Raw genomic sequence first — 12335 nt, forward strand, 5'->3', positions numbered from 1 at the left:
GGATAGCACGTGTGTCCCACTCCTGGACACATGGCAGACAGCAGTAGTTGATCACAGCTCTCCTTCCTACCAATCCCACATGCACTGCAGGCCCCTCAGCATGGGACCCAGGCAGCCTTGCAATGCACAAGGGCAGGCTCTCACATCCTTACTTTGGCCGTTCTTGACCTTGAACTCTCATGCTCCTCTATCCAAACTACATATTAGAATTATCTGGGCAGGTCAACAAAACACTGAAACCCACGCCTTACCCCAGACCAACTGAACTGGAATAGGGTTATTTTTTTTAAAAAACAGTGTTTTTAAAAAGCCCTCCAGGAGATTCTAACAGGGCTGGGAACCACCAGTCTAGATTTCAAGCTCAGGAATTCCGTAATTTTTGTGATAAGGGGGGAAAGATAGAAGTTAGACCTAACTTAAACAAGAATCAGAGGAATCAGGTCAAAATAACTGTCTCGTGGAGCTGTTTCTGTGTGACAGTACCCTCCACTTCCCCTCACTCCAGCTCCTTTCCATCCAGTGTGCGTGTTCCAGGAATTTCCCAGCACCGCTTGTAGGGAAGGGAAACAGCTCAACCAGGTTTGCTGAGTTGTGACAGACAAATTAGTTCCCGTCCCCATCCTGCTCCCCCAAGGCATCAAGATTATGGCTTGTGATTAATGATTTGCAAGTCAATTAATTAATCAGCCACCGCTTTTGAAACCTCATTTCTCAAATTACTTGTCTTTGAACAGAAGGGCTTTCTGACATCCTCTTATTGTCTCTAGATTCTCTTTCCTACTAATTGAAATTCCAGGATATTTCTTCTTCTTGTTGTCAGCTTATTGGTATTAATTGTATATAAAATATTTGCAAACAGATTACTATTCACCAGTAGTGTATCAGAGGTAAGCACCAAAACAATACTTTATGCTTCCAGCTCAAAGGAATGTGCTAATGATGGCTTGTGAAATTCTCTATCTGAAAGCTGATTTTTCATTTATTGATTTATTTTTCACCACATCTACTTGCAACAAATATTTGAGATGTGTTACAATAAAAACACAGGTACAACAAAGCTCCAAACGATTTATATGTTTCCTTAGGAAATATGTTTCCTTCCTTTTAAAGTCATGCTAGGTGTGGACAAGGGGTGGGAGGGATGAAATTGGCTTCCTTCACTAAGGAAGAGGCTACAATTGAGCAGAGGCTCTGGAGTCAAACACTGGGGTTCCAATCCCCGTCCCTCCATACATGAGCGATGGCGGTGTGATTATCTGGTTACCTTGTCGTTCAGGGTGGGTGAGGCTGTAATGGGGGCGGGGCCGGTGCACAGCCATTACCGCGCAACCGTTACCGCGAGACGTCAAGCACAGGAGGGTTAGCAAGAGACACTTAGTGTGGCGGTTAGAGGTCGCTCTGCCAACCATCCGCCCGGGGTGGTCCTCATGGCAAGAGGTAAGAGGGGGACGGCGGCCTTCTCCCTGGGTCCCTCCGGGCCGTCCCCGGCGTCAGGCGGCGGGTGAGCTGGGGGGCCCCAGGACAGGCTGGGGGCTGTGTCCCGCAGAGCTCCAGAGCCCTTGCCATGGCCGCCCACTGGCCGGGCCTAGGCCTTGAGGCCGCGGGAACCTCTCTCCCATCCCCTTCTCCGCTACCTAATGGCGACGGCGGTCTCCCTGGGTCCCTGGGACCCGGCCCGCTCTGCCCCAACCTTTGGGTGGCCTGAGGCACCTGAGGGCCGGCTGGGTCGTGGGCGCCTGGCTCCCTCAGTGATGACGGCTGGGCAGGGTCTGGGGACCTGGCCCTGAGGGCGCTGCCAGCCGGGCCTGGGCAGTGGCGGGAGGACCCAGCCTGGGTGCTGGACGAACGCTCCCGGGCGGGGTAACTGGCCCCCGCAGGGACCCCCTCCTCTTAGCCAGGACCTGGACCTCAGAGGGCCAAAGTTGAGCCTTGGGACCTTGCTCTTTCTTGTCAGAACAGAGAGTAACATTTGTTTTGGTGGAGGTTTACAGGAACACCGTGACCTGATGGTGACCTGACCTCAGGAACGAAGGATCCGACACCAAGAAGTCTGCAGCAGCTAACCATGCCCCTCCTTCACCTTTCCTGTAAAAGGGCTTCGCTGAAAGCTTTCAGGGAGTTCAGGGTTTTTAAGGCATGAGCCATACATCTCCTTGCCTGGCCCTGCAGTAAACCTTTCTCTGCTCCAGACTCTGACGTTTTGGTATTGTTTGGCCTCACTGTGCGTTGGGCATACAGATTTGCATTCAGTAACAAGGCTACAAGAACAAATGCAAACAAAAATGCATAAAGGCTCAAACTCAATACAAGTTTGTTTCTCATTGGACAACAGTTCAGGACAGGCTCCCACCCACCTCCATGTGGTGACTCAGGGACCCAAGCTCCTTCCCTCTTGTGGCTCCACCTTCCCCTTGGGTCTCCTGGTTGTCTGCATCCAGGTAGATAGAAGGAAAGGGGTCCAGAGAAGAGGCACAGCTGTTCTCTTAACCCTCAGCCCAGGTGAACCCAGGCCAGCCCTGGCAAACATCACTTCTGCCCACATCCTGTAGGAGGGAATTCAGCCTCATGGCCCCGCATAAGGCTGAGAGAACCTGAAGCATATCATCTGTTGGCACACACAGCATCGTGATCTTCTTCTGTTAGTCTTTATTATTTAATGAGATGGTATGGGTAATGTGCCCAATACCAGGCATATCGTAAGAGTGCCATCAATGGTCTTCACTGTGGGTTTTTTTTTTTTTTTCCCAAAATAGTGACAGTGACGGTCTGCTTTGTTTGCAGTTTCAAGCCACAGTCGAGGAAGGAGCCGTGGGAGTTATTGTCAACTTGACAGTTGAGGACAAGGACGATCCTACCACAGGCGCGTGGAGGGCCGCCTACACCATCATCAACGGGAACCCTGGGCAGAGCTTCGAGATCCACACCAACCCGCAAAGCAACGAGGGGATGCTCTCCGTCGTCAAAGTAAGGGTGCTTCCAACTGCTCCTCCCTCCTCGCCTGAGCACCCAGGGCCCCAGGTCGAGGATAAACCAGCCGCTGTCTCCTCCTCCTGGAGTTAAAATGGGAAAAGGCTTCAGCTTAGGGGTGTGCTTGTACCCTCATGGCTATAAAACCAAGTTGTTCTGCAGGTTCTGGAAAACCTAAACTTCTGTGTAACCTTAAAAAAAAAACAAACTTAATTTTTAAATGAGATTCTCCATATGCTTGATAATGAATTATCAAAGATATGCAAAAATGGGACCTGTGAAGGTTTTCTAAAGATCCATGTTCAGATTGTGCGTTATTACAGTTCTTCTTTTTTTTTTTTTTTTTTAAAGATCAAATTTATAGAGAGAATTTTTTTTGCTTATCTCTCTTAAATTTTATTTATTTATTTATTTATTTATGGCTGTGTTGGGTCTTCGTTTCTGTGCGAGGGCTCTCCCCAGTTGTGGCAAGTGGGGACCACTCTTCATCGCGGTGCGCGGGCCTCTCACTATCGCGGCCTCTCTTGTCGCGGAGCACAGGCTCCAGACGTGCAGGCTCAGTAATTGTGGCTCACGGGCCCAGCTGCTCCGCGGCATGTGGGATCTTCTGGGACCAGGGCTCGAACCTGTGTCCCCTGCATTGGCAGGCGGATTCTTAACCACTGCGCCACCAGGGAAGCCCCTACAGTTCTTCTTAATCTTTCTTAGCAGAGTCTCAGTTACTGTCAAACACAGCAGATAATTACACACATGGGACGCTTCTCCATGTGAAACCGCCTGTGAGCACTGCTGCCCAGCAAGCTGACCTCTCTCTGCTACAGGGGGACCGAGAAGGAAAGTGACAATGATGTAACGGGAGGGCTCAGAAATATGGGAGGGAGGGGGGTGGCAGCAGAGCACGCGAGGCTGGTGGTCCCCATGTCCTGGAGGAAGGGATCTAGGAGGTTCTGGGAGAGCTGCTGCCAGACCAGAACGTCCATCGGAACACAGCTTCTTTTCTGGTGCGTGCAGCAATTTGCCTGAAAAGCAGGGAGCAATCGTGTTTATAGTAATCGTATTCGTGGACCAGGCAGGAACGTTGTTATCTACTCCCTGTGCACCCTCGGCCAAGATGCTTAATTGTTTTCTGTGCCTCAGTTTCCTCATCTGTAAAATGAGGATGATGGTACAACCCACCGCTCCAGGTTGTTGTGAGGAGCTCACAAGCTAATATGTGACTGGCACATGGTGCCTGTGTTCGTTTCCTGGGGCTGCTGTAACAAATGACCACAGATGCAGGGGCTTCAAACAACGCAAATTTAGTCTCTTAACAGTTCTGGAGGCCAGAAGTCCAAAATCAGTTTCACAGGGCTACAGTCGGTGGGGCTGGTTCCTTCTGGAGGCTCTGAGGGAGAATTGATTTCCTCGTCTTTTCCAGCTTCTGGAGGTTGCCTGCATTCCTTGGCTCATGGCCCTTTCCTGTATCTTCAAAGCAGCAACCCAGCATCTTCTTATGTCTCTCTGACTTTGACCCTCTGCTTCCATTGTCACATCTACTTCTTCCTTTGACTTTCCTGCCTCCCTCTTTTTTTTTTTTTTTTTTTTTTTTGTGCAGTGTTCTTTAATTTTATTTATTTATTTATTTATGGCTGCATTGGGTCTTCGTTGCTGTGCGCGGGCTTTCTCTAGTTGCAGTGAGCAGGGGCTACTCTTCATTGCAGTGCGCGGGTTTCTCATTGCAGTGGCTTCTCTTGCTGTGGAGCACGGGCTCAAGGCGCATGGGCTTCAGTAGTTGTGGCTCGCGGGCTCTAGGCACGCGGGCTCAGTAGCTGTGGCTCACAGGCTTAGTTGCTCCGCGGCATGTGGGATCTTCCCAGACCAGGGCTCGAACCCATGTCCCCTGCACCGGCAGGAGGATTCTTAACCACTGTGCCACCAGGGAAGCCCACCTGCCTCCCTCTTTTAAGGACCTTTGTGGTTCCATTGGGCCCACGTGGATAATCCAGGATCTTCTACCCAGCTCAGGGTCCTTAGCTTAATCACATGTGCAAAGTCCCTTTTGCCATGTAAGGTAACACACGTTACAGGGATTCGAACATGGACATATTGGGGGGTGGGGTCATTATTCAGCCTAGCTGCAGGGCCATATAAACGTTTGCACCAACAAAGTTCCACAACATCCCTGGGGGCAGAACCCGGAGCCACTGAGAATGGCAGATCTCAGAGAAGTTTCCGGCTTTCTCCAGATGATGAGGGGTCTGGGTTTCTCCCAGGCCCTGTCCTTTTCAGAACCTCGTCTGAACTGAGCTCCAAACGTCTCCCTGAAAAGAGCAGCCTCTGGGTCTTCCCAATTCTTCTTCCCTTGCCAGGACTCCCGGGAGATCCTGGCACTGCCCTCCTACATTCAGTGCTATAGTTTCAAAGCTGTGAAAGTCGTAAAAAAATAAAACATAGCCACTGGCTGTTCTCTGAGGCTAGCCCTGTATCTATAAAAGGCATCAGGCAATTTTCCAAACCTGCAGCTGGAAGACAAAGCTTGGGTAAATATACATCCCCACCATAAACCCTGCAGGAGCACCGTTCTCACGGCCTGTGTTTGCTACAGCTTGAGGAAAATAAAATACAAGCAAAGCTAGACTGGAAAAGAGTATTCTCCTCTCCCCACACTCCCCCTTTGGCCCACAATGCTGTGAGTCTTAAACGTTAGCATACAGAAGAGTCACCTGGAATGCTAGCTGAAATGCAGGTTCCTGGGCCTGCCCCACACCTGCAGGGTCAGAACAGGAGGGAGAGTTGCCCCAGGAGAGCACAGCCTTGTGTACGAGCACTGCCGTAGGACAAGGAATTTCCACCTGCAATTCCTCGGGAGGAGGTGCCCACAGAGCCTGGGGCCCTCCCTGGGCCTCCATTTTACTAGCAAGTGGACTCCCTTTGCTTCAGAATTGGGATGGGGGAATCCCCCCTTTGGCTGCCTGCCACATGAATTTGTATAAAGGGCCTTGAGCTTTCTCTGCTTCTCAGTGCACCTGAGTTAAAGCCCCAGGATAGCCTTCTGGAGGCTGGCCTGACCATGCTCCCTGGGCTCTCCACCTTGTAGCAACCCAGTGCATTAGCTAGGAATGCTTTCAGTTGTACGTAACCAGATGCCGGGCTGATAGTGGCTTAAATAGTCAGGAGAATTTCATGATCTTCATAACTAGATGAAGGTAGGCCAATCTAGGATTGGCTGGCAGCTCAACGTGTCAGAGAGCCAGCAGGTGGCACCACAGATGTTTCTGATGTTTTCCTCATGGACATAAAATGGCTGTCACAGCCCCGGGCATCACGTCTTCCTGCTGCTGTGTTCCAAGGCAGGAAGCAAGGAGGCAGCCAGGCAAGTGAGAGAGAGTATATGTGTCCTTATGGGCCCCTCTCTTCTCATTAGGGGAAAAAATGTCTTTTCCATGGGTCCTCCAGACAATTTCCAATGATGTGTCACTGACCGGATGACACATGCCCACCCTCAGCTGCAAGGAAGGCTGGGAAGTCTGGATCTTTCCTCTGGGGCCTCTGCAGTGAGGGGTGGGTGGACATGGCCATGCTGCAGCCCAACCACAAGCAGCTCCGCCCTATCCAGTTAGCAGTCGGGAGAACTAGAGGAGGTCTCAGGACTGTGTGGTTTCTGCGGGAGTCCTTCCTCCTACAGGACCGAATCCTAACAGTTCTGCCAGATGAATAGCCATGTCCTATTCCAAACTGTCCAAGAGTTACTCTTTCAGCTGAATATAATCCACCCTGCATTTTAAGTCTGTTCTCTCTTTTGTCCTCAGAGGAGAAGGAAGCATTGAGAAAGCAGGCATCCTTGATCCCCAAACCTGTCACAGGCTTAAAACTCACTGTCGGATCACTTCCAAAGCCTCCCTCTTCTGGACAACAAGCCCCAGATTCTTTACCCTTCCCATGAGAGCCAGCTTTTCCAGCCTTGAAATCCTCCAGAACAATGGTCCACACCCTCTTTTGACACTTGATGAAATATTAATCAAATTGCATCTCTGTAACTTTATTGGAAGTGTTTTCCATTTCCTCCCATTCCCTGACACAGAGACCCCACACCAGACAAATCACATTAATAAGGTCATATGCCCGAGACAACGGAGGGCTTCTTAATGCAGCATGACCCAGGGCAGGCCTCGGAAGGGGTGCGAGCAGAGACCCACGTTTCATCAGCTCCTGGTAGACTGGCCCTGGGCATCGCCCCACTGGTGTCATTACACCCAGCTTTGTGCAAACGGAAGTAAGCACTGCAGAGGTCCTCCTCTCCAGAAAAGGCTGGACTCTCTCTCTCTCTCCTTCCCTCTCTCTGTGCCACTACTCACATTTGCATTCCTCGGAAGCCAGCATTCTGCTGAGGAATGTCAGCCTCGAACATACCTGAAGAGGCAAGGCAGGAGGGCAGTGGCTCTTCCAGCTATTTCTACCCCATATTCCTCTTCCTCACTGTCTTAACAGCCTCTTGTTATTATATCCGATTCCAGGCCAGCCGCTGTGTGAAACACCCAGCATGCATCATCTCCTCTGATCTTACTACAGTCCTTGGTACTAGGACTTTACTGATGAGAAAGCTGAGGCTCCAGGAGATGCAGTGATGTGCCTGTGGTCCAGTAGTTATTCATTAGAGTTCTTATGGCCAGGACTTGATCCCCTCCCCTCTGGCTCTGGGAGCAAAGAGCGCTTTCTACTACTAAGCTGCATTGCTTCCTGGTATGAATGAAGTGGCCCAAGGCAGGACAGAGGGCTGAGTCCCCATCAGCATTACTTGTGGAAATACCACCCGGTACCAAAAGCAGTTTATTGTTATCAGCTCGGATTCTCTCATCAGAATCCCTGTATCGCATCTCAGCTTTGTGCCACTTGTTAGCTGTGTGACTTTGACCGAGTTACTTAACCTCTCTGAACCTGTTTCCTCATCTGTAAAAAGGGTCTAAAATCACCTACTATTATGAGGGTAAGGTGAGGATTAGGTGAGATGATGCATATGGGGCGCTCCTAGCACACAGTAGGTGCACGATGAGAGATGGATTATATCATGGAAAGTAATGAGGGGTTGTGATGCAGATCAAATATTGTATGTATATTTATACATAATATGTAAGTATATTATAAGACGTGTGTGAATGGGGGGAGCTGTGGGTACCCCACTGTTATGGGTTAAATTGTGCCTCCCCCCAAAAAGACATTAAAGTCATAACCCCCAGAACCTGTTGAATGTGGGCTTATTTGGAAATAGGACCACTGCAGGTGTAATGAGTTAAGATAAGGGCATAATAGAGTAGGATGGGCCCCCAATCCAAGATGACTGGTGTCCTTATGAGGAGGCAGGCATGTGAAGACAGAGACACACAGGGAGAAGGCCAGGTGATGGTGGAGACAGGGGTCAGACTCATGCGCTGCCAGCCAGGGAACACCAGAAGCTGGGAGAGGCAGGGAGGGCTCCCCTAGAGCTTTCAGAGAGAACATGGCCCTGCCAACATCTTGATTTTGGACTTCTGGCCTCCAGGACTGTGAGACAGTTCATTTCTTTGTACTAAGCTTTGCATTAAGCCACCTAGTGCTTTGTTACCACGGCCCTAGGAGACAATGGTAAGATTCCCGTTCCTGTCGGGACCCTGCTCCTCCTCCTCTGCCCCGGGCCGCTCCACTCCATCCTGCTGCTCACGCTGCTGGCCTCAGAGCTGCTGCCTGTTAAGGGCCCTGCAGAGCTAAGAAACGCAATAAAACCCCACCCTGCTGCCATTTGCATCATGGTAGAAAATCCAGTTGGGCTAGATTCAGGATTCCATAGTCTCAGCATGTTGTCCTTAACTTTATTTCCAGGAAGATGGTGTGTTCCTGGGAGCTGGTATGAAAGAAATCCTCCGGGCCTCAGGTTGCCTGGCTGGGTCTGCCCCGTGCTGGGGTGCGGTCGAGAAGGTTCTCAGGAGGGGTGGACGCTCTGTGTGTCCATGCTGCTCAGGATGCTGCCCGGCAGACTGTCACTGCCCAGCGCGCCCAAGGCTCCCGTCCCCTTCAGTGTCCTGACTGGGATGAGTGACTCTGCTTTCCAAGCACGGCAGCTCCCTGGCCCATGTTTGGAACTTATTTCACTGGGGTTGCATATTTGGGGCTTGACTTGGGAAGGACAGAGATCTGTTGTTAGAAAGGAGGATGAAGTGGTAAATTATTCTTGTGTTCCAGGGATGGAACCACAATATAACTGGGTAGCTCCTAGGTACCAACAGCTTGATATCTGTTAGCGCTTAAAATCTTAATACTGACCCTGTTGGGAGTTGTTCTAGGTGAGGGCGGGAGGGGCGGTCCTCTTACAGCCGGGAAGCACTTCCGGGGTCAGTACTTCCTGTGTGTGTCTGTGCCTGTGCATATATATATGCACGTGTATTTGTGCGGGTGCACTTTCACAGGTGTGGAGTGTGGGGCGTGCATGTTAGCTGTAATTATTATGAGAGATAATGTAATTTTGCCTAAAGCTCTCCCAACTAAAGCTGCCCGATTCCAGATTCTACCCCCTGCACCCGTAGAGCTCTTTCCCCAGCTTCGCCATGCTCACCTCTGATGCCACATTCCCAGATCCCTTACGACGTGTACTGCCATTTCCTTACTTCTGGTTGAGTGTGAACCACCTCCCTGTACTCACTTTAGTCTCGTCCTCCCGGCAGGAATATCCATTATGTCATGGGTCTGATGAGTTAGCTACTTGTTTTCCCAGTAAACATTAGGAAAATAGCTTGAAATAATAAGTGTGTCCTTATCTCACCTAAATGTCTCCTCACACACACCCCCATTGACAGGAAATGTCACTCACACTGCATCTCGTGGTTTGGAAAGAAAGTGACCGAGTGAATGTCGTCCATGACATTCTGTGAGGGACAGGGCACCATATTAATAATGTCTACAATGGGGTTTCCTTAATATCCTCTGATTTAGTCTACGCAGCAGCAAGGGAGGCGGTTACCATCAGCCCCTTTACAGAATCACCTGGAAAGGGCCTCAGCAGGGTTGCTCATTGGTGGGACAGTCCCAGGCATGGCCATGTATCTGGCATCACTGCCCCCTGCCCAGAAAATGGCCACAGAGCTGCCGAGTCATGGGGACAAATAAAAATGCCCCCTCCCCAGTTTTCCAGTGCCCTCAGGTGGGGAAGGGCCATGCAGCTTAATAACCCCTTGTGTGTCAGCCTCCCGAATCCACTTCCCTACATGACACCCTACTGGCAGAATGCGCACCCCCTGGAGCCCCTGTGAGTGCCGGAGTCGTGAGGTCACAGGCTACCGGTGGGAAGGCTTTTAATGTCAGCGCTGCCAGGGAGTCACCTAAAGAGATCTCACAACAAAGGATACAGGTCTCTGAGGCTCATGTAATTGTTGTAAGTTATTTCTCAATCTAAAAAAAGGAACAGCTTCCACACCTAATTTGGTATCTGTATGTTTCATACTCTTTTTCTTAAAGAGGACCCCATATTGCATCAAGCTTCTTAGCCCACAAAACCTGGATCCACCCCTGAGCGTCCACACGGCTCGGGGTCTGTCAGAGGCCTTCGTGCAAAAGTGCCTGCCCTTCGTGGCAGACCCGCGTGCTGAGCCCCTCTCTCTGCCTTTCAGCCTCTGGACTATGAGATTTCTGCCTTTCACACCCTGCTGATCAAAGTGGAAAACGAGGACCCGCTGGTGCCCGACGTCTCCTACGGCCCCAGCTCCACAGCAACCGTCCACATCACCGTCCTGGATGTCAATGAGGGTCCGGTTTTCCACCCGGACCCCATGATGGTGACCAAACAAGAGCACATCTCCGTGGGCAGCGTGCTGTTGACGGTGAATGCCACAGACCCTGATTCCCTGCAGCATCAGACCATCAGGTGAGTGGGCGGCTGGGTAACCTGAGACAGGAGGGAGGCGGGCAGCAATGGCTTTTCTTTTCTGGTTGCAGGGTCTGGGTTGTCAGGAGCAAACTACCATTAAATTAAACTTGTTAATGATCTGGGTGAGCAGGAAGTTTGTGTCATAATGAAGAGCTGGCGGCTGGTGGCACCAGGGGACCAGGCTCACTAGGTGGGGATGTTGCCCCTGCACCTGATTCCTGGCAATAGACTAGCCCGGGAGGAGAGTGGCTCCAGGGCTGTGTTCTCAAATGTCCAGAGGGGTCTGCTGGTGCCAAGCACAGTGTGGAAGGGACAAAGAAAGGAGCCGCCACATATGGCCCCTTGCATCTCAGACGCCTACTTTATCAGCTGCCACAACTTTATGAGAAAGGCTAACTCCATGTACAGTTAAGGGTATTAGGAGTTCAGAGAGGTTCAGTAACTTGCTCAAGACTGCCCAGCTTAGTAGTGGAAGAAATTAGGATGCAAACATTGCAGTACAATCTGCAAAGTCCATGCTCTCTTCGAAGTGCTCTGGACTCTGAACTGTCAGAAGGGAAAGGAGTGGACATTGCCTGGTGCTTAGAAATGGACCGTCGGGGTTGGGTTTTCCGCTGATGATTGGCAGACCAAAAAAAAAGTTCAGATTTTCAGTGTTCATTTCTTAAGCTCTGTCCAGTACTTCAGAAGAAGGGATTTTCATAATGAGATTTAATTAAATGATCATTATCCACAGTGCATCTCATGCTAGTGGAGATGAGATGCCCTCGCTGGTGCGACGTTTCACAGTAAACACATTGGCACGCAGGTCCAAATGCACGCTTGTCTCCGCTAAAGAAAGTAATTAATCTTCCTCTTCCAAAATCTAATCTTTTCATATGAGGTACCGATAACCAAGTATTAGACGCACTTCAAATAAACATGTCTTATTTTCCTGATTTGAAACACCTGAAAATGTGCCACCATCTCCGCGTCAGCCACAGGACCGTGGAGCAAGCTGGCAGAATTTATTTTCCAACCCCAAAAGGGGATTTATTTTTTACAACAAAACTTTCTGAAATTCCAGACAAACTAGATAAAAGTACAAAATAATACCAAATCCTCTAATAATGTAAATCTGAAATAGCCATTCTTTTTTTTCCTTTTCTCCTTTTTTTCCCCTTTTCCTGCTCAGTATCTGGCAAAGGAAACATACTATTTAAACATCAAAGAGAAAGCTTTCCTTAAGTACTTAGATCGGGAAACCTGTAGCTTAACAGACTGTAAGGTAGTTGTACAAATTTAGGATGTCTAGGGGAGCTTAACTGTTGATTTGCACTTCTACAAAGAGGTGACTCCGGGGTGGGTAGGAAATGGATTTAAATGGGGTTGATGTTGCTAAGCCTGGGACTGTGCCTTTGTTGGGTAACTTGGGATGCTGCCAGACCTGAAAGTGTTAATGTGATGGGGAGGGGCTGAGGCAGGTGTCTGGGATCTGGGAATAGAGGTCCTACTAAGG

At 50.0% G+C, this 12335-nt stretch overlaps 1 protein-coding gene across 1 annotated transcript in view; it reads left to right on the forward strand.

Moving 5' to 3' along the window:
• Positions 1 to 12335, forward strand: part of CDH13 (cadherin 13) — a 1030526-nt gene that overhangs the window by 912804 nt on the left and 105387 nt on the right. Inside the window, exons 9-10 of the mRNA XM_082439035.1 lie at positions 2782 to 2964; positions 10581 to 10834. Coding sequence (XP_082295161.1) covers positions 2782 to 2964; positions 10581 to 10834 — 437 coding nt within the window. The remainder of the gene's footprint in view (positions 1 to 2781; positions 2965 to 10580; positions 10835 to 12335) is intronic.

This window comes from Balaenoptera physalus (assembly GCF_965194825.1).
Source record: "Balaenoptera physalus genome assembly, chromosome: 19".
Classification (NCBI taxonomy): Eukaryota; Metazoa; Chordata; class Mammalia; order Artiodactyla; family Balaenopteridae; genus Balaenoptera; species Balaenoptera physalus.